This window comes from Pseudophryne corroboree, chromosome 4 (genome assembly GCF_028390025.1).
Source record: "Pseudophryne corroboree isolate aPseCor3 chromosome 4, aPseCor3.hap2, whole genome shotgun sequence".
NCBI lineage: Eukaryota > Metazoa > Chordata > Amphibia > Anura > Myobatrachidae > Pseudophryne > Pseudophryne corroboree.
In genome coordinates, this window is record NC_086447.1 from 73,176,468 (window position 1) to 73,199,949 (window position 23,482).

General features: G+C 47.7%; 1 protein-coding gene across 1 annotated transcript in view; it reads right to left on the reverse strand.

Moving 5' to 3' along the window:
- PKHD1 (PKHD1 ciliary IPT domain containing fibrocystin/polyductin) overlaps positions 1-23,482 on the reverse strand; it is a 985,750-nt gene that overhangs the window by 821,320 nt on the left and 140,948 nt on the right. The window contains exon 32 of the mRNA XM_063919219.1: positions 11,892-12,038. Coding sequence (XP_063775289.1) covers positions 11,892-12,038 — 147 coding nt within the window. The remainder of the gene's footprint in view (positions 1-11,891; positions 12,039-23,482) is intronic.

The following is a 23,482-nucleotide window of genomic DNA, read 5'->3' on the forward strand; positions in this document are numbered from 1 at the left end:
TATATACCACCTAACCGTGGTTTTTTTTTCATTCTTTATACCGTCGTCATAGTGTCATACTAGTTGTTACGAGTATACTACTATCTCTTTATCAACCAGTGTACAGTGCGGTAGTTCACGGCTGTGGCTACCTCTGTGTCGGCAGTCGGCAGGCAGTCCGTCCATCCATAATTGTATTATTATTATAATATATACCACCTAACCGTGGTTTTTTTTTCATTCTTTATACCGTCGTCATAGTGTCATACTAGTTGTTACGAGTATACTACTATCTCTTTATCAACCAGTGTACAGTGCGGTAGTTCACGGCTGTGGCTACCTCTGTGTCGGCAGTCGGCAGGCAGTCCGTCCATCCATAATTGTATTATTATTATAATATATACCACCTAACCGTGGTTTTTTTTTCATTCTTTATACCGTCGTCATAGTGTCATACTAGTTGTTACGAGTATACTACTATCTCTTTATCAACCAGTGTACAGTGCGGTAGTTCACGGCTGTGGCTACCTCTGTGTCGGCAGTCGGCAGGTATCCAATACTAGTATCCAATCCATCCATCTCCATTGTTTACCTGAGGTGCCTTTTAGTTCTGCCTATAAAATATGGAGAACAAAAAAGTTGAGGTTCCAAAATTAGGGAAAGATCAAGATCCACTTCCACCTCGTGCTGAAGCTGCTGCCACTAGTCATGGCCGAGACGATGAAATGCCAGCAACGTCGTCTGCCAAGGCCGATGCCCAATGTCATAGTACAGAGCATGTCAAATCCAAAACACCAAATATCAGAAAAAAAAGGACTCCAAAACCTAAAATAAAATTGTCGGAGGAGAAGCGTAAACTTGCCAATATGCCATTTACCACACGGAGTGGCAAGGAACGGCTGAGGCCCTGGCCTATGTTCATGGCTAGTGGTTCAGCTTCACATGAGGATGGAAGCACTCAGCCTCTCGCTAGAAAACTGAAAAGACTCAAGCTGGCAAAAGCACCGCAAAGAACTGTGCGTTCTTCGAAATCCCAAATCCACAAGGAGAGTCCAATTGTGTCGGTTGCGATGCCTGACCTTCCCAACACTGGAGGTGAAGAGCATGCGCCTTCCACCATTTGCACGCCCCCTGCAAGTGCTGGAAGGAGCACCCGCAGTCCAGTTCCTGATAGTCAGATTGAAGATGTCAGTGTTGAAGTACACCAGGATGAGGAGGATATGGGTGTTGCTGGCGCTGGGGAGGAAATTGACCAGGAGGATTCTGATGGTGAGGTGGTTTGTTTAAGTCAGGCACCCGGGGAGACACCTGTTGTCCGTGGGAGGAATATGGCCGTTGACATGCCAGGTGAAAATACCAAAAAAATCAGCTCTTCGGTGTGGAGGTATTTCACCAGAAATGCGGACAACAGGTGTCAAGCCGTGTGTTCCCTTTGTCAAGCTGTAATAAGTAGGGGTAAGGACGTTAACCACCTCGGAACATCCTCCCTTATACGTCACCTGCAGCGCATTCATAATAAGTCAGTGACAAGTTCAAAAACTTTGGGTGACAGCGGAAGCAGTCCACTGACCAGTAAATCCCTTCCTCTTGTAACCAAGCTCACGCAAACCACCCCACCAACTCCCTCAGTGTCAATTTCCTCCTTCCCCAGGAATGCCAATAGTCCTGCAGGCCATGTCACTGGCAAGTCTGACGAGTCCTCTCCTGCCTGGGATTCCTCCGATGCATCCTTGCGTGTAACGCCTACTGCTGCTGGCGCTGCTGTTGTTGCCGCTGGGAGTCGATGGTCATCCCAGAGGGGAAGTCGTAAGCCCACTTGTACTACTTCCAGTAAGCAATTGACTGTTCAACAGTCCTTTGCGAGGAAGATGAAATATCACAGCAGTCATCCTACTGCAAAGCGGATAACTGAGGCCTTGGCATCCTGGGTGGTGAGAAACGTGGTTCCGGTATCCATCATTACTGCAGAGCCAACTAGAGACTTGTTGGAGGTACTGTGTCCCCGGTACCAAATACCATCTAGGTTCCATTTCTCTAGGCAGGCGATACCGAAAATGTACACAGACCTCAGAAAAAGAGTCACCAGTGTCCTAAAAAATGCAGCTGTACCCAATGTCCACTTAACCACGGACATGTGGACAAGTGGAGCAGGGCAGGGTCAGGACTATATGACTGTGACAGCCCACTGGGTAGATGTATGGACTCCCGCCGCAAGAACAGCAGCGGCGGCACCAGTAGCAGCATCTCGCAAACGCCAACTCTTTCCTAGGCAGGCTACGCTTTGTATCACCGCTTTCCAGAATACGCACACAGCTGAAAACCTCTTACGGCAACTGAGGAAGATCATCGCGGAATGGCTTACCCCAATTGGACTCTCCTGTGGATTTGTGGCATCGGACAACGCCAGCAATATTGTGTGTGCATTAAATCTGGGCCAATTCCAGCACGTCCCATGTTTTGCACATACCTTGAATTTGGTGGTGCAGAATTTTTTAAAAAACGACAGGGGCGTGCAAGAGATGCTGTCGGTGGCCAGAAGAATTGCGGGACACTTTCGGCGTACAGGCACCACGTACAGAAAACTGGAGCACCACCAAAAACTACTGAACCTGCCCTGCCATCATCTGAAGCAAGAAGTGGTAACGAGGTGGAATTCAACCCTCTATATGCTTCAGAGGTTGGAGGAGCAGCAAAAGGCCATTCAAGCCTATACAATTGAGCACGATATAGTAGGTGGAATGCACCTGTCTCAAGTGCAGTGGAGAATGATTTCAACGTTGTGCAAGGTTCTGATGCCCTTTGAACTTGCCACACGTGAAGTCAGTTCAGACACTGCCAGCCTGAGTCAGGTCATTCCCCTCATCAGGCTTTTGCAGAAGAAGCTGGAGGCATTGAAGAAGGAGCTAACACGGAGCGATTCCGCTAGGCATGTGGGACTTGTGGATGCAGCCCTTAATTCGCTTAACAAGGATTCACGGGTGGTCAATCTGTTGAAATCAGAGCACTACATTTTGGCCACCGTGCTCGATCCTAGATTTAAAGCCTACCTTGGATCTCTCTTTCCGGCAGACACAGGTCTGCTGGGGTTGAAAGACCTGCTGGTGACAAAATTGTCAAGTCAAGCGGAACGCGACCTGTCAACATCTCCTCCTTCACATTCTCCCGCAACTGGGGGTGCGAGGAAAAGGCTCAGAATTCCGAGCCCACCCGCTGGCGGTGATGCAGGGCAGTCTGGAGCGACTGCTGATGCTGACATCTGGTCCGGACTGAAGGACCTGACAACGATTACGGACATGTCGTCTACTGTCACTGCATATGATTCTCTCAACATTGATAGAATGGTGGAGGATTATATGAGTGACCGCATCCAAGTAGGCACGTCACACAGTCCGTACTTATACTGGCAGGAAAAAGAGGCAATTTGGAGGCCCTTGCACAAACTGGCTTTATTCTACCTAAGTTGCCCTCCCACAAGTGTGTACTCCGAAAGAGTGTTTAGTGCCGCCGCTCACCTTGTCAGCAATCGGCGTACGAGGTTACATCCAGAAAATGTGGAGAAGATGATGTTCATTAAAATGAATTATAATCAATTCCTCCGCGGAGACATTGACCAGCAGCAATTGCCTCCACAAAGTACACAGGGAGCTGAGATGGTGGATTCCAGTGGGGACGAATTGATAATCTGTGAGGAGGGGGATGTACACGGTGATATATCGGAGGGTGAAGATGAGGTGGACATCTTGCCTCTGTAGAGCCAGTTTGTGCAAGGAGAGATTAATTGCTTCTTTTTTGGGGGGGGTCCAAACCAACCCGTCATATCAGTCACAGTCGTGTGGCAGACCCTGTCACTGAAATGATGGGTTGGTTAAAGTGTGCATGTCCTGTTTTGTTTATACAACATAAGGGTGGGTGGGAGGGCCCAAGGATAATTCCATCTTGCACCTCTTTTTTCTTTTCTTTTTCTTTGCATCATGTGCTGATTGGGGAGGGTTTTTTGGAAGGGACATCCTGCGTGACACTGCAGTGCCACTCCTAGATGGGCCCGGTGTTTGTGTCGGCCACTAGGGTCGCTAATCTTACTCACACAGCTACCTCATTGCGCCTCTTTTTTTCTTTGCGTCATGTGCTGTTTGGGGAGGGTTTTTTGGAAGGGACATCCTGCGTGACACTGCAGTGCCACTCCTAGATGGGCCCGGTGTTTGTGTCGGCCACTAGGGTCGCTAATCTTACTCACACAGCTACCTCATTGCGCCTCTTTTTTTCTTTGCGTCATGTGCTGTTTGGGGAGGGTTTTTTGGAAGGGACATCCTGCGTGACACTGCAGTGCCACTCCTAGATGGGCCCGGTGTTTGTGTCGGCCACTAGGGTCGCTTATCTTACTCACACAGCGACCTCGGTGCAAATTTTAGGACTAAAAATAATATTGTGAGGTGTGATGTGTTCAGAATAGGCTGAAAATGAGTGTAAATTATGTTTTTTGAGGTTAATAATACTTTGGGATCAAAATTACCCCCAAATTCTATGATTTAAGCTGTTTTTTAGGGTTTTTTGAAAAAAACACCCGAATCCAAAACACACCCGAATCCGACAAAAATAATTCGGTGAGGTTTTGCCAAAACGCGTTCGAACCCAAAACACGGCCGCGGAACCGAACCCAAAACCAAAACACAAAACCCGAAAAATTTCAGGCGCTCATCTCTACTCGGAATGACCACCATTGTACATTAAGGACAGAGAGTTAGGGGGGAGATTTATCAAGCCTCTTAAGAGGCAATGTAAAGATGTTGCTCATAGCAACCAATAGAATTTGATTGGTTTCTATGAGCAAACCCCACACTTTTCCTTTTTAGAAGGTTGGACAACTCTCTTCCATATTGAGTTCTCCAGGTAATCATTGCTGAGCGTTGCTCTATGAGTTTGTGGTAGGATTCTGGGTTTGTATTTTAGCAGCCTTCTCCATACTCCAATGCATGGCTGGCCTGGCCATCGGGCAATTCTGGCAGATGCCAGAATTAGGGATGGACATCGAAATCCGATGAAAGTACTTTTTGCATTGCAGGTTTTCGATGGTTGTCAGCCATCAGATATACTACAATATACCGGTGCTCGGGATCATGGCGCCCAATATACCAGAGCTGGGAACCCGACCGCCGGAATACAAGCAACGGGGCGAGCGCAAAAGAGCCCCTTGTGGGATCGCTGCGGGCACGGTGGCATGCTACGCGAGCCACGCTATGTCGTGGACACCCCAATAGGGAGAATAGTTGTTGGTAGTCCGGCGGTCGGGATCCCGACACAATCTATGGGGCATTGCCAAGAAAAAGATGAGAGACATGAGACGGAACAATGCAGAAGAGCTGAAGGCCGCTATTGAAGCATCCGGGTCTTCCATAACACCTCAGCAGTGCCACAGGCTGATAGAATCCATGCCACGCCGCATTGAGGCAGTGATTCATGCAGAAGGGGCCCAAACCAAGTACTGAGTACATATGCATGATTATACTTTTCAGGGTGCCGACATTTCTGTATTTAAAACCCTTTTCTTATTGATTTGATGTAATATTCTAATTTTCTGAGATTTTGGATTTGGGGTTTTCTTAACCTGCAACCCACAATCACCAAAATTATAACAAATAAAGGCTTTATATTTCTCCCTTTGCATGTAATGAGTCTATATAATATATTAGTTTCACCTTGTAAGTTGAATTACTAAAATAAATTAACTTTTGCACGATATTCTAATTTTCTGAGTTTCACCTGTAAATGTACTCATACCAGGAGCACTGGCAATACATCCGCACGCATAGGGGCTGATTCTGGGTCAAATAGTTTTAACATACAGCTTACGCGCAGAAGCAAATTTACGCATTTTGTATATCCCGCCCTGCCATCCCAGATATCGCTGTGCAGGCATCAATAATTGCGAAAAATTCCCCTCAAGACTCCAGGGTCATGACCTGGGAGCCCTTTTGCACCTGCGCAATTGTCGCCCTGTGTACGCCGTGGGGGTGGGGGGGGGGTGCCCCAGGCTTCTGTACACAGCGCCTATTGGGCACAAAGCCCTGGACAGTTTTCCTTTCCGGAACTTGATACAAAAGGGGATTGCTGCAAACCGCACATTACTGCTTAGTATATTCCGCCCTCGGGGGGAGTTGGCAAATATATAAACAGACACACATTTGGGGGTCCTTGGTAAAATACAGTGCATATAATATATAATGTGAAGTATGAGAAAATCCCAGCTCTATATGAAGAAGTTTAATCACTTCATTAACTGGCTGATGCTGGTATCTGTGGGGGTAATTCTGAGTTGATCGCAGCAGGATTTTTGTTAGCAGTTGGGCAAAACCATGTGCACTGCAGGGGAGGCAGATATAACATGTGCAGAGAGAGATAGATTTGGGTGTGGTGAGTTCAATCTGCAATCTAAATTGCAGTGTAAAAATAAAGCAGCCAGTATTTACCCTGCACAGAAACAATATTACCCACCCAAATCTATCTCTCTCTGCACATGTTATATCTGCCTCCCCTGCAGTGCACATGGTTTTGCCCAATTGCTAACAAAATTCCTGCTGCGATCAACTCAGAATTACCCCCATTGTTTGCAGTGTGGGATTCTGATATAATGACTGCACGGAAACGCATATTGTATAACCTCTAACTGCTCTGCCTGTTACCTGCTTTTAATTAAAGTTGTGTAATGTTTGTTTTTCTTGGCGTCTGCAGCTGTTATTCTCAGCCTCATCTCCTAACGTAAAACACGTCATTTATTGTTCAAACACAGTAAAAAGTGATGTTATTTTTTCCCACGAGAGAAACTCGTCTATGTAAATGAGTCACGCGTTTCCCATCGTATCGCAGCCATTGTGACTTCGGGACTCGTCCTTTTTCCCAGCCTCGCACCAGCCAACAAAATAATTATACAAGTGCAAACATCACCCAGTCAATAGATTAAAAATGACATGCCACAATCTACACAGAGAGTAACAGTATTGTATCTGTCTGTTTCTCTCCAGGAGTTGTGATTCTACGAGCCAGTGGCAGGCGAGGGAGTTCTGGGGCTTGTAGTACCACAGCAGCTGAAATACCATCGGCTGACTAATCCTCAGTGGAATAAAGTATCTATGTCCCAAATTGACAAGTTTAGCTCTCCTTGATTTAAAGTGTAACCGATGGGACTGACTGAGTATAGCAACCATGGGCACTCTTCCGTACGCCCAGGGCACTCTACTTACTATCCGTAGCCACTCTTCCATGTGCCCATAGTCCTCTACTTACTATCCGTAGCCACTCTTCCATGCGCCCATAGTCCTCTACTTACTATCCGTGGCCGCTCTTCTGTACACCCATAGTCCTCTACTTACTATCCGTGGCCGCTCTTCTGTACACCCATAGTCCTCTACTTACTATGCGTGGCCACTCTTCTGTACACACATGGTTCTCTATTTACTATACGTGGCTGCTCTTCTGTATGCCCATAGTTCTCTACTTACTATCCGTAGCCACTCTTCCGTACGCCCAGGGCACTCTACTTACTATCCGTAGCCACTCTTCCATGCGCCCATAGTCCTCTACTTACTATCCGTGGCCGCTCTTCTGTACACCCATAGTCCTCTACCTACTATGCGTGGCCACTCTTCTGTACACACATGGTTCTCTATTTACTATACGTGGCTGCTCTTCCGTATGCCCATGGTTCTCTACTTACTACCCGTGGCTGCTCTTCATATGCCCATGGTTCTCTACTTACTATCTGTGGCTGCTCTTCCGTACGCCCACGTTTCTTTACTTACTATCCTTGCTCTTGCATACACCCATGGTTCTCTACTTACTATGTGTGGCCGCTCTTCCATATGCCCATGGTTCTCTACTTACTATCCGTGGCCACTCTTCCATATGCCCATAGTCCTCTACTTACTACACGTGGCTGCTTTTCCGTATGCCCATGGTTCTCTACTTACTATCTGTGGCTGCTCTTCCGTATGCCCACGTTTCTCTACTTACTATCCATGGCCGCTCTTCCATTCGCCCATGGTCCTCTACTTACTATGTGTGGCCGCTCTTCCATACGCCCATGGTTCTTTACTTACTATCTGTGGCCACTCTTCCATATGCCCATGGTTCTCTACTTACTATCCATAGCCACTCTTCCGTACACCCATGTTTCTCACTTACTATCCATGGCTGCTCCTCTAAACGCCCATGGTTCTCTATTTACTATCCGTGGCCACTCTTCTGTACACCCATGTTTCTCAACTTACTATCCATGGCCACTCTTCCATACACTCATATTTCTCAACTTACTATCCGTGGCCGCTCTTCCATACGCCCATGTTTCTCTACATACTATCCTTGGCCACTCTTCCATACGCCCGTATTTTCTCTACTTCCTTTCTGTGGCTACTCTTCTGTATGCCAATGTTTCTGTACTTACTATCCATGGTTGCTCTTCCATATGCCCATGTTTCTCTACTTAATATCCATGGCCGCTGTTCCATAATCCCATATTTCTCTACTTACTATTCATGGCCACTCTTCCATATGCCCATATTTCTCTACTTACTATTCGTGGCCACTCTTCCATACGCCCATATTTTCTCTACTTACTATCCGTGGCTGCTCTTCCGCACGCCCATGTTTCTCTACTCACTATCCGTGGCTGCTCTTCCGCATGCCCATGTTTCTCTACTCACTATCCGTGGCCGCTCTTCTGTATGTCCATGTTTCTCTACTTACTATCTGTGGCACTCTTCCGTACTTCCATGTTTCTCTACTTACTATCTGTGGACGCTCTTCTGTACTTCCATGTTTCTCTACTTACTATCTGTGGCCGCTCTTCCGTACTTCCATGTTTCTCTACTCACTATCCATGGCCGCTCTTCTGTATGCCCATGTTTCTCTACTTACTATCCGTGGCTGCTCTTCCGTATGCCTATGTTTCTCTACTTACTATCCATGGCCACTGTTCCATACTCCCATATTTCTCTACTTACTATTCGTGGCCACTCTTCCATACTCCCATATTTCTCTACTTACTATTCGTGGCCACTCTTCCATACGCCGATATTTCTCTACTTACTATCTGTGGCTGGTCTTCCGTACACCCATATTTCTCTACTTACTATCCGTGGCCGTTCTTACGTATGCCCATATTTCTCTACTTACTAGCCGTGGCCGCTCTTCCGCACACACCATGTTTCTGTACTCACTATCCGTGGCCGCTCTTCTGTATTCCCATGTTTCTCTACTCACTATCTGTGGCCGCTCTACGTATGCCCATGTTTCTCTACTTACTATCCGTGGCCGCTCTTCCGTACGTCCATATTTTTATACTTACTATTTGTGGCCACTCTTCCATACGCCCATATTTCTCTACCTACTATCCGTGGCTGCTCTTCCATATGCTCATGTTTCTCTACTTACTATCCGTGGCCGCTCTTCCATACGCCCATATTTCTGTACTTACTATATGTGGCCACTCTTCCATACGCCCATGGTTCTCTACTTACTATCCGTGGCCGCTCTTCCGTACACCCATATTTCTCTACTTACTATCCATGGCTGCTCTTCTGTAAGCCCAAGGTTATTGACTTATTTAATAATTAAGTTCCATTTGCATTCCGTGCCTTGCTAGGTTTTTGGCCAGGGTGAATCAACTGCAGCTCAATACTGGACAATCTGGGGCCTCTGTCAGACTTAGGGGTTTCCTTCTTAAAGCAAGATTTCTGAAGTTAGGAATCATACTTCAACCGCTGCTATTTAGAGGATAGGAGAATGCAGTTTATTTGCTCTAAACCGATCTGCCGCTTGTGAACAAAGATACAACCATCAGTCGCAAGTTGGTCAGTAATAACCTTATGAAAAACCCTATAGCTAGACAAACTGGCCGAACTGAGACACCAGAGCCATTTTCACTGTCTATGGGATCACAGTTTAAGGTGGGTTTGTTCATTAGATCTACAGGAAAAAGGTCTACAGACAATAGGTCGACCCCAAATTGTCGACATCAGTGGCGGCTCCAGAGGTGTTCAACTCCAGAAGTTTAAATAGAGGAGCCACGCCGAGTGCCCAATGAGTCCCGGCCAGCGATGTACGGTTGGGGTGGCAGTTGGCGTGGCTCCCTATTTGAATTTTGGACAGCACTGCGGCCCTCTCCCTCTGTAACTGCCACTGGCAGTTGGTGTGGCTCCCTTATTTCAATTTTGGACTATGCTTCAGCCCCACCTCTGGGATCAAAAGGTTGACATGGAAATAGTCAACACGAATAAGGATGCCTCAAGTTTTTTTCCCCACTCTTTCCCACATCCCCCCCCCCAAAAAAAACCCATTAGTTTACCGCTTCGCTCACCATGCATTGGTCAAGGTTACTATTCCCAATCGTACTCCACGTGGAGGGTAAAGGATAAAAAAGTTGAAAAAAGTTATTTAAAAAAAAAAAAGTTGTCGACCATTGTCATATCGAACTTTTGAATCTGTCGACCTTTTGGACTGTCTACTGTCTACCTTTTACATGATGGCCTTTTACCAATGTCTACCTTTTGTACCTGTTGACCTAATGCATGTTAATCATTTGGGGTTGACCTATTGACTGTCAACCTATTATCCGATACTGTCTAAGGCAGTGACACGCCCCCAAGCTGGTCAGCACACCTCTGTGGTTTAGTAGCCACTCCTCCATTGCCACCCACAAATGGTGCCTGACGGTCACCTAGTGAATAAAACATCTCTGCGACCGTCATTGCAAGAAGTTTATGACACATGCGCAAACAAAGTTAGACACATGTGGCAAGTGACCAAGATCCCTCCACTCCATAAAACACCGACATGGCGTCCCACCAAGTATCAGGCCCTCTGACTGGGGTGTGGTATGGAGGGTTGACCACACTTAGGTTGACAGTGTCTAGGTCAACCACTATTGGTCAATAGTAACTAGGTTGACAGAGTTTCTAGGTCGACATGGTCCAGGTTGAAAGGTCAAAAGGTCGACGTGAGTATTTTAAATTTTTTGGTGTCGTTTTCTCCGTACAGTGACCAATTAGTGCACCGTGTCTAGGGAAGCCAATCCCGGGCCATTTTTTCAATTCCGGGTATCGGGATTGAAAAATGACCAATCCCGGGATTCCCGGGATACCCGGGATTGGCTTTTACCTAGTTCGCCGCCCCCTCGCCCCGCCCGCCATATACCGGGGGCGGGCGGGAGGGGAACATCCTGTTAACGCTGCCGGTGGCTCCCACCAGCAGCTGACAGCGCAGCGTGACCTCTCACGCTGCGCTGGGGACCCGGAAGGCAGAAGCCGGGCAGCGTTTGAGCGTCCTGTGGACGCTCAACGCTGATCCCTCAATCCTCGGGATTGGAGCTTCCAATCCCGGGATTGAATCACGGCTATTTTTGGGCCTAAATCCCGGAATACCGCCGATCCCGGGATTGGCCACCATAACCGTGCTCCCTCGCGGCTTTGGACGTGCTTCGGGTAACTATTCCCAATCATAGTCCACGTGGATTGTAAAGTATAAAAAAAGTAAAAAAAAAATTGAAAAACTCATGTCGACCCTTTGACCTGTTGACCTAGAACATGTCGACCTAGAGTCCCTGTCGACCTACAAACCACGTTAACCTACTTACTGTCGACCAATAGTGATTGACTTACTGACGACCTAACGACAGGATCCCTTATGACCGGTCCTACAGATAACATAAGGGAGAATAAGATTGTTATTTGCTATCCAGTACAACAGACGTAATATCATTTTTGGCAAAAATAACAAAATTGTATAGAATTGGTCAATGACGTCAGACCATGATGAGACTTGTAGTTCCCCGGCAACTGGAAAGACAAAGGGTGACCAAGACGTTCGTATAGAAAATGAATAGTTACACACAATTGTACATTCAAGCTTTTTTTTCGACTCACTGTTTAACCTCCAGTTAGCACAATAGACGTCTGTCGGCGTAGTCAGGTGATTGTACATGTCACAGTGAGAGCCACAGATACTAACGAACGTGTTGCCACGGGAGAAGCCAGTCCCAGAAATATGGAGAGTCCCGCTTTCCATGCAGTCTGCAGATAGAACAGGAGAGTTCCTTATAGGACTGTACTGGATAAATGCTTCCTCAAAGCTGATTGGTTACTACAGGAAACTTCTTCTTACCACTGCTTCATACATCAGCCCCTAAATGACAGTAGTGAGGACTATTCATGAAGCAGTGAAAAGTGTGGAGAAGTGAGCCAGTGGAGAAGTTGCCCATAGCAACCAATCAGCATTGAAGTAACAATTATAATTTGCATGCTATAAAATTGTATGGAGCAGCTGATTGGTTGCCATGGACAACTTCTCCACAGGCTCACTTCTCCACTCTTTTCACTGCTTCATGAATAGACCCCAGTGTTTTTTACTCACAATGGGGGTAATTCCAAGTTGATCGCAGCAGGAAATTTTTTAGCAGTTGGGCAAAACCATGTGCACTGCAAGGGAGGCAGATATAACATGTGCAGAGAGAGTTAGATTTGGGTGGGTTATTTTGTTTCTGTGCAGGGTTAATACTGGCTGCTTTATTTTTACACTGCAATTTAGATTGCAGATTGAACACACCACACCCAAATCTAACTCTCTCTGCACATGTTATATCTGCCTCCCCTGCAGTGCACATGGTTTTGCCCAACTGCTAAAAAATTTCCTGCTGCGATCAACTTGGAATTACCCCCAATGTGAAAAACAGTTTTACGATTCAGTATTATTGACAATATCAATGTCTGAATATGTGTCACCCGTAGGAAAAATACACTTATGGCCACAGGTTAAACAGTGTTTATGTGTAATAAAACAATTAGTAAAACTAGTACAAATCAATGACAAACTGTAAGTACAGATGGAGCCCTGCTCATCTATCCCTTTAATAGGATTCATTGAGACAGTGATGTCGGACTTAATCCCCTGCTGTAATGACTTAGGGGGTCATTCCAACCTGATCGCACGCTAGGTTTTTTTGCTGCGGCGCAATCAGGTCAAAACTCGGCAAAACTGCGCATGCACAAAGCAGATCGTTGCTGAGCGATGGATTTAACGAAGAATCCATTCGCACAGCCAATCGCAAGGAGAGTGACAGGAAGAGGGCGTTTGTGGGTGGCAACTGACCATTTTCTGGGAGTGTTTGGAAAAACGCAGGCGTGTCCAGGCGTTTGCAGGGCGGGTGTCTGACGTCAATTCCGGACACGAACAGGCTGAAGTGATCACAGCGGATGAGTAAGTTCTGGGCAACTCAGAAACTGCACAAAACTTTTTGGTTCCGCTCGGCTGCACATGCGTTCGCACACTTGAAAAGCAAAAATACACTCCCCTATAGGCGGCGATTATCTGATCGCAGGGCTGCAAAAAATAGCTAGCGAGCGATCAACTCGGAATGACCCCCTTAATCCCCTGCTGTATTGTTCTATCTGTATTGTATTGCAGCTGAGAACAATAGGTGAAAGGTTTATGCTAATAAACCTTGGTGCACCTAGGCACAGCAAAGAAGGCTAGATGAGCCAGGCTTCCATCTGTATAATAGCAAATCTAATTAGACATGAACAGTAATTATGTAAGGATCATAGCAGCCTAGACTTCATGTGATGATAAATACCAGAGAATTCAGTATAACGTATTTGCTGAACCCAGTAAATATTGAGCATGTATGGTTACCAGTCCTATAGTCCAGCTATAAGATAATGATCTTAGGACCATTGTGCCCTGCTGGTTTCAAGTGGGTATGTCCCGGTACTTCTGCCATCCAGCTCACTCTCCCATGGTGGCGAAGGGGACAGTGGGATCCGTAGACCTGCGACAGGTGTGTATGAGATCCTTTGCTCCCGCTGTATATGTCAGTGCGTGGGCTGCCAAAGATCTCGGCAACAAGAAATAAAGTTTAGGGGCAGCTTAAGAAGAGTCTCTTGCCTGGGCACAAGCTCCCATAAGAGACTGCCCAGGCGGAGAGTTAAAAGTTAAGTAACACTATGGGGGGGAATCCGATTGCACGCGAAGGGCGAGAGTTGCCGTAGCAGCAGTGCTGACACACCGGCATTGGCACCGCATCTTACACCCCTGGCGGCCCGCCATCACCCGGGAATCATACAGTTTTGTATGTAGCCCTAATTGTGCGAGTCGAGCTGCCGCGAAGTGTGGCTGTGGCCGCATTAACTGGCAGGGCCAAGAACTGGATTCCCCACTATGACTTTACTTCCAGGTACAGAACGGCTTGCCTTATGCCATCGGGCCGTGCATAGGTTATATATTATTTGCGGAGTGCGGGATGCCGGCTGTCAAGAGCCCGACAGCTGCATCTCACCCGCCAGAATGCCGGCAGCGGGTCGAGCGCTAAGAGTCCCCTTGCGGCAGCTTGCAACAGGTTCTATTCTCACTCTATGGGTGTCCTTGACAGCCATGAGTGGGAATAGGCCCTGTGCGCTGGGATTCCGGCTGTCGGCATTGTTGGCTGTCGGGATTCTGGCGTCGGTATCCTGACCGCCGGGATCCTGACAGCCGGCAAATTGATTGCATCCCCCATGCATGTGCAAGCGTGGGATGCCAGAAAGGGATCTGAAGGACGGGGCCGTAATTAGGTGTGTGCAGAGTGTGCACCGCACATAGGGCCCAATTCAAGGTTGATTGCAAAACAACATTTTCCTCTAATGGGCAAAACCATGTGCACTGCAGGGGGGGCAGATGTAACATGTGCAGAGAGAGTTAGATTTGGGTTGGTTATATTGTTTCTGTGCAGGGTGAATACTGGCTGCTTTATTTTTACACTGCAATTTAGATTGCAGATTGAACACACCACACCCAAAGCTAACTCTCTCTGCGCATGTTACATCTGCCCCACCTGCAGTGCACATGGTTTTGCCCATTAGAGGAAAATGTTGTTTTGCAATCAACCTTGATTTAGGCCCATAGCGCTGTAAGGTAGGGGGCGCTGTTGGCAGCACTTAATTATGAATTATCTAATTACTTTCACTTGCAGCTTTCCCTCTTTTTGAAGCCCAGCATCTCCTGACCGCCCCCGTCTCCCAACATGACCCCTTTTGTCGCTAATACAGTACCTTTGGTATACAGCATTCATGTACTTGATTTGATAGCTCTTTGTTGTTCAGTCACACTGTCCTTTATTACATTTTGGGATGCTGATGTGCCCGGGATTCGAACCTGTTGCCTATGACACTGCAGTCGGACATCCTATTCATTGAGCTGTCTGCCCTTGTGTCACGATCCGGGTATCTGGACGCCATTTCTTACCCATCAGATGCCTCCTAAGGCTGGCTCAGCGCTCCAGGACCGGATCCCATCTGTTATCCTGATGTGTACATTCCTGTATCCTCTCCTGTCACTCTGGGACGCTGTCACAGTAAACGCCATATTACACCTGGCATGGCGTCTCCCGCGGCCTCCGCCGCCGTCCCTGAACTTCTGCATGCAGAGTGTCTGAGTGGCGATTACGTCAGCCGCGGCCTCCGCTGTGTCCGCGTGGTTGGATGTGCATCTGTCAGCCTGGCGCCTCCTGTCTCCGGTGGCCGGCGCCGCCATTACTGTTTTCATTACCACATGAATTACAAACCAAACTTCCCTCCAAGTGTCTGCATGGGCGCAGCCATCTTGGATTCTGTCAGCTGATCATTTCCACCAATCTGTTCTCAGTATTGATAATCTGCATAATTGCCTAGCCAATCCCTTCCTTGCTGCAGGTATAAATACACTGTGCCTGAGCAAGGAAGGCGTCAGTGCTTTGGTTGTCAAACCTAGTTCCTGTTTGTCTCTCTCCTGTGATTGTCTTCCAGGTTCCAGCTCCTGTCTCAAGACTTCCACCATAGAGACCCGCACCAGCATTCCACCTGCGGTGTAGCCTGACTCTCCAATCCATTGTGGATTCATCTGTTTCCAGCTACAACATTACCTGCTTCCAGCTCAGCTTCCAGCAGAGTACAGCTTCCCTTAAAGGGCCGGTGTCCTTTCTACACTTTACCACTCTCCACCGGTATTATTATTTCTCCGCTCTCAAGTTCTACATTTCAGTTCATATTTCATCGCTCCCAAGTTCATTTATTATTTAACTGGTTCCAGCCAGTATCCACTCCGTGCTAACAACAGTCTGGTTCCAGCCAGTATCCACAGCAGCTGTTTTATCTTCAGCAACCCAGCTTTTCCTGGAACACCAGCTGGCACAATCCTGGGTTGTCTCCATTGCTACAGTCGGGCCTGGTAAGGACTTTCCATCTAGAAGATCATAAGAACTATCTCACACTACCAGTGCCCTGTGGCTCCTGCCATCCTGTAGTACCCAGGAACTGTATTTATTCTTTGCTGACTTTTACGTTTTCTTTTACTGCTGCTGTGTTGCGGAGTTGTCATAATAAACATCATTGACTTTTATCCAAGTTGTCGTGGTCACGCCTTCGGGCAGTTATTATTCATGTTACTTACATGTCCAGGGGTCTGATACAACCTCCCAGGTTCCGGTACATCTCAGCCCCTACAACTGAAGCTGCCTCCCGTCAGCTCAGGCCCTCAGTTGTGACAGTAAGCACTGACCTAATGAATCCAGCCGGAGACCAGGATCAAGCGGCCAGGCCGATGCAAGAACTGGCAGCCCGACTAGAACATCAGGAGGCTGCACAGGGCCACATCATCCGCTGTCTCCAGGATCTCTCTACTCGGCTGGATGGGATTCAGACAACTCTCCGTGGATCAGGCGCGTCTGGTGCGTCAACCACAGTGACTCCAGCTATAACCCCACCCACCTTACCCATTTCTGCTCCACGTCTTCATCTTCCAACGCCAGCAAAATTTGACGGATCTCCAAGATTCTGCAGGGGATTTCTCAACCAGTGTGAGATTCAGTTTGAGCTACAACCTGGCAATTTTCCCAGTGACCGTACAAAAATTGCCTACATTATTTCTCTTCTCAGTGGCTCAGCCCTTGATTGGGCATCACCGTTATGGGAAAGGTCCGACACCCTGCTATCTTCCTACACTGCCTTCGTGTCAACATTCAGGCGCATCTTCGACGAGCCAGGCCGGGTAACCTCAGCTTCATCCGAGATTCTCCGTTTACGCCAGGGGTCACGTACTGTAGGACAATATCTGATACAGTTCCAGATCCTGGCATCCGAACTGGCATGGAACGACGAGGCCCTGTATGCTGCATTCTGGCATGGCTTATCTGAGCGTATTAAAGATGAGTTAGCTACCAGAGACTTACCTTCTAAGTTAGATGAGCTAATCTCACTCTGCACGAAAGTTGATTTACGTTTCAGAGAGAGAGCAACTGAGCGTGGAAGATCATCTGCTCCAAAATCTTCTGCTCCTCCTCCTCGTCAACTGTCACCATCTAAAGATGAGCCCATGCAACTTGGCCGTTCCCGTTTAACTCCTGCTGAGCGCCGAAGACGCCTCTCCGAGTCTCTCTGTCTCTATTGTGCAGCTCCGTCTCACACCATTAATGCCTGTCCCAAACGTCCGGGAAACTCCAAATCCTAGCTCGCCAAGGAGAGGGCCGGCTAGGAGTAATGATCTCCTCTCCATCTCCTCAAGATTGTAATCTCCCAGTCTCGCTTCAAGTTGCTCAACGTTATCGGAACGTCATTGCCCTCCTTGATTCCGGAGCAGCTGGGAACTTTATTACCGAAGCCTATGTTAAACGGTGGTCCCTACCCACCGAGAGACTTCCTTCGTCCATTTCTTTAACTGCCGTGGATGGCAGCAAAATTTTTGATGCAGTTATTTCTTTAAGGACTCTACCAGTTCGTCTGAGAGTGGGAGTTCTTCATTCCGAACTTATTTCTTTTTTAGTGATTCCAAGAGCCACACATCCTGTGGTCCTGGGCCTTCCATGGCTCCGTCTTCACAATCCTACAATTGATTGGACGACTACGCAAATCCTGGCATGGGGTTCCTCCTGTGCAGAGACATGTTTGTTTAAAGTATTGCCTGTCTGTTCTTCCTCCCCCAGGTCGTCTGATGTTCCACCTCCTCCATATCAAGATTTCACGGATGTGTTCAGTAAAGCTTCTGCTGATATCCTTCCTCCTCATAGAGAATGGGACTGTCCGATTGATCTCGTTCCAGGGAAGGTTCCACCTCGAGGCCGAACTTATCCGTTGTCTCTGCCTGAGACGCATTCTATGGAGGAATATATTAAAGAGAACCTAGCAAAGGGGTTCATTCGACCTTCTTCTTCTCCAGCCGGCGCAGGCTTCTTTTTTGTAAAAAAGAAAGATGGTGGTCTGCGGCCGTGCATCGACTACAGAGGTTTGAACGACATTACCATCAAGAACCGTTATCCTTTACCCCTGATTACTGAGCTCTTTGACAGAGTTAGCGGAGCTACCATCTTTACAAAGCTGGACTTGCGAGGTGCATACAATCTCATCCGGATCCGTGAGGGTGACGAGTGGAAGACCGCCTTTAACACCCGTGACGGACTTTATGAGTACCTCGTCATGCCCTTCGGATTGAGCAATGCTCCAGCTGTCTTCCAGCATTTTGTCAATGAGATCTTCAGAGACATTCTATACCGTCATGTCGTGGTCTATCTAGACGATATCCTCATTTTTGCCAACGATTTAGAGGAACATCGTTTTTGGGTTAAAGAGGTTCTGTCCCGTCTCCGTGTCAATCATCTCTATTGCAAATTAGAAAAATGCGTCTTTGAAGTCAAGTCCATTCCGTTTCTAGGGTACATTGTGTCCGGTTCCGGACTAGAGATGGATCCTGAGAAACTACAAGCAATCCAAAATTGGCCGGTACCCTTAACCCTCAAAGGGGTCCAGAGGTTCTTAGGGTTCGCCAACTATTACCGAAAGTTTATACGAGACTTTTCCACCATTGTGGCGCCTATTACTGCTTTCACTAAGAAGGGTGCTAACCCGTCCAAGTGGTCTGAAGAAGCCATGCAAGCATTTCATCTTTTAAAACAAAGGTTCATCTCTGCGCCTGTTCTGAAACAGCCTGACATCGACTCTCCTTTCATCTTAGAGGTGGATGCCTCCTCCGTTGGAGTAGGAGCGGTGTTATCTCAGAGGGCTAAAGATGGCCATTTACACCCTTGCAGTTTCTTCTCCCGGAAGTTCTCCCCAGCTGAGCGCAACTATGCCATTGGCGACCAGGAGTTGCTAGCCATCAAGCTCGCTCTAGAAGAGTGGAGGTATCTGTTGGAGGGAGCTTCTCATTCAATCACCATACTTACAGACCACAAGAACCTTTTATACCTGAAGGGCGCACAATGTCTCAACCCTCGTCAGGCCAGATGGGCACTTTTCTTTTCCAGGTTCGACTTTAAACTCCAGTTCTGTCCGGGCTCTCAGAATCGCAAGGCCGATGCCCTTTCCCGCTCATGGGAGCAAGAAAATGAGTCAGAGTCTTCAGACAAGCATCCTATTATAAATCCGTTGGCATTCTCCACGGTAGGGATGGACTCTACGCCCCCATCAGGGAAAAGTTTTGTGAAGCCGATGCTAAGGAAGAAGCTCGTGCATTGGGCCCATGCTTCCCGTTTTGCCGGACATACAGGTATCCAAAAAACCCTGGAGTTTATCTCTAGGTCCTATTGGTGGCCAACTCTGAAAAAGGACGTCTTGGAGTTTATTGCATCTTGCCCAAAGTGTGCCCAACATAAAGTATCCCGCCAGTCGCCTGCGGGGCAACTGGTTCCACTATCCGTTCCCCGTCGACCATGGACCCACTTGTCGATGGATTTCATTACAGACTTACCCATGTGCAACAAGTTCAATACCATCTGGGTGGTAGTTGACCGGTTCACCAAGATGGCACACTTCATTCCTCTCACCGGTCTTCCATCAGCTTCCAAGTTGGCTCAAGTATTCATACAAGAGATCTTCCGACTCCACGGTCTTCCTGAAGAAATTATCTCAGATCGAGGAGTTCAATTCACAGCCAAATTCTGGCGAAGTTTATGTCAAGTCCTCCAAGTCAAGCTAAAGTTTTCCACGGCTTACCATCCTCAGACCAATGGTCAAACCGAGAGGGTGAATCAGGACTTGGAGGCCTTCCTCCGCATCTATGTGTCCTCCTCTCAAGATGACTGGGTTCAATTACTTCCCTGGGCCGAGTTCTGTCATAACAACCAGTATCATTCTTCATCTGCTTCAACACCATTCTTCACTAACTTTGGATTCCACCCTAAAGTCCCTGAGTTCCAACCGCTTCCAGCAACTTCTGTTCCCGCAGTGGATATCACCTTGCATCAGTTTGCCAATATCTGGAAGAGTGTACGATCAGCTCTGCTCAAGGCATCGTTCAGGTACAAGAAGTTTGCGGATAAGAAGCGTCGAGCAGTTCCTGCTCTCAAGGTGGGTGATCGGGTATGGTTATCCACGAAGAATTTGAGGTTAAGAGTTCCCAGTATGAAGTTTGCACCTCGCTATATCGGTCCTTTCAAGATTGAACAAGTCATCAATCCTGTTGCTTACAGACTCCATTTGCCTCCCTTCTTAAAAATACCCAGGACATTCCATGTTTCCCTGTTGAAACCGCTGATCTTGAATCGGTTTCATTCCTCACTTCCTCCAACTCCGAAAGTCCAAACTCAACGAGGCGTTGAGTATGAAGTGGCCAAGATCCTGGACTCACGTCACCGTTACGGTCAACTACAATATCTTATTGACTGGAAGGGTTATGGTCCTGAGGAACGTTCATGGACCAATGCTTCTGATGTCCATGCTCCTGCCTTGGTCCGGAGATTCCATTCCAAGTTTCCTCAAAAGCCAAAGAAGTGTCCTGGGGCCACTCCTAAAGGGGGGGGGGGGTGCTGTCACGATCCGGGTATCTGGACGCCATTTCTTACCCATCAGATGCCTCCTAAGGCTGGCTCAGCGCTCCAGGACCGGATCCCATCTGTTATCCTGATGTGTACATTCCTGTATCCTCTCCTGTCACTCTGGGACGCTGTCACAGTAAACGCCATATTACACCTGGCATGGCGTCTCCCGCGGCCTCCGCCGCCGTCCCTGAACTTCTGCATGCAGAGTGTCTGAGTGGCGATTACGTCAGCCGCGGCCTCCGCTGTGTCCGCGTGGTTGGATGTGCATCTGTCAGCCTGGCGCCTCCTGTCTCCGGTGGCCGGCGCCGCCATTACTGTTTTCATTACCACATGGATTACAAACCAAACTTCCCTCCAAGTGTCTGCATGGGCGCAGCCATCTTGGATTCTGTCAGCTGATCATTTCCACCAATCTGTTCTCAGTATTGATAATCTGCATAATTGCCTAGCCAATCCCTTCCTTGCTGCAGGTATAAATACACTGTGCCTGAGCAAGGAAGGCGTCAGTGCTTTGGTTGTCAAACCTAGTTCCTGTTTGTCTCTCTCCTGTGATTGTCTTCCAGGTTCCAGCTCCTGTCTCAAGACTTCCACCATAGAGACCCGCACCAGCATTCCACCTGCGGTGTAGCCTGACTCTCCAATCCATTGTGGATTCATCTGTTTCCAGCTACAACATTACCTGCTTCCAGCTCAGCTTCCAGCAGAGTACAGCTTCCCTTAAAGGGCCGGTGTCCTTTCTACACTTTACCACTCTCCACCGGTATTATTATTTCTCCGCTCTCAAGTTCTACATTTCAGTTCATATTTCATCGCTCCCAAGTTCATTTATTATTTAACTGGTTCCAGCCAGTATCCACTCCGTGCTAACAACAGTCTGGTTCCAGCCAGTATCCACAGCAGCTGTTTTATCTTCAGCAACCCAGCTTTTCCTGGAACACCAGCTGGCACAATCCTGGGTTGTCTCCATTGCTACAGTCGGGCCTGGTAAGGACTTTCCATCTAGAAGATCATAAGAACTATCTCACACTACCAGTGCCCTGTGGCTCCTGCCATCCTGTAGTACCCAGGAACTGTATTTATTCTTTGCTGACTTTTACGTTTTCTTTTACTGCTGCTGTGTTGCGGAGTTGTCATAATAAACATCATTGACTTTTATCCAAGTTGTCGTGGTCACGCCTTCGGGCAGTTATTATTCATGTTACTTACATGTCCAGGGGTCTGATACAACCTCCCAGGTTCCGGTACATCTCAGCCCCTACAACTGAGGCTGCCTCCCGTCAGCTCAGGCCCTCAGTTGTGACACCTTGCATAGAAAGCTAGAGAATTCCAAGCTGGAGATTTAACTATTTGAAGCTTACCTTGCATTTTATGAAGGGGTGATCAGAGTTACGGCTGGGCAGATCTATGTATCGTAAGGGATTGGCTGTATGGCTGCACACTGCATGGATCTGCACGATTATGGTGATGATTATTTTTTACGGGGTGCAGGCAGAGCCGGCTCTAACCAATAAGATGCCCTAGGCAAAATTTTGGCTGGTGCCCCCTATCACCACTGCTGGTTCCGCCTCTGACTCTGCACCCCTTTCCCAGCACCATCACCCCCCACCCATAGCAGTCCTTTTTTTTATTTTCCTACCCCCTGTAATTTAAATAAGAACAGTGTGCACATTCGGCGTACAGGCCAGAAAGGTTTGTGTTTTTGCTGGCAAGGGGCATGGCCACACAATAGTACCCCCAATCAGTGGCGGATCTTGCCACGGGCAAGCAGGACTTTTGCCCAGGGCGCCACCTTCCGGAGGGCGCCGGCGCCATCTGGAGGGCGCAGCACCATGGCAAGATCTGCCACTGTGCCCCCCGCAGTGCCCCCCTGCTTTAAAGGGAACCAGACGCGTAGTGTCTAGTTTCCCTTCATGGAGAGGACCTTTGTTGTGCGGTGCACGATGACGTCATCATGCACCGTACAGCATAGTGGCACAGACATTAGGGGTCATAATTGAACTCTAGTGTCTATGCTGTTCTATGGGAGAGGCGTAATAACGTCTCTCCCATAGATCGAGGAGAGGAGAAGAGTGGCGCCGGCGGAGGAGGTCTGCAGCGGTCTGGATCAGGAACGGGGATAGTAATTATACTTTTTTTTATTTTCTTTTTTCTTTCAGCGGCGCTACAGGGGGCACAAATGAGGGCGTAACTGACCATGCCCCCATTTGAAGCCACGTCCCCTTTACTTTGCCCGGGGCGCCACAAGGCCAAGAACCGGCCCTGCCCCCAATTCAAATTATGCCTCACAGTAGTGCAACTTTATTCACAATTTATCATACGATAGTGTCCCTTATTCACATTACATCACACAGTAGTACCACTTTACCTTATATACGTTACTCCTCACAGTAGTGCCCCTCATTCACATAACATCATACTGAATTGCTCCTTATTCACATTACACCACACCATATTGCTCTTTATTTTCATTACACCATACCATATTGCTCCTTATTCACATTACACCACACCATATTGCTCTTTATTCACATTATACCACACAGTAGTGCCCTTTCCATACATTACGCCACACAGTAGAGCACCTTATACAGATAATGCCACACATTCGTAATGCATTTTTACACACAATACCACACAGTAATGCCCCTTACACATATGACAAACATTATTAATGTCCTTATAAACATAATGCGCCTTACA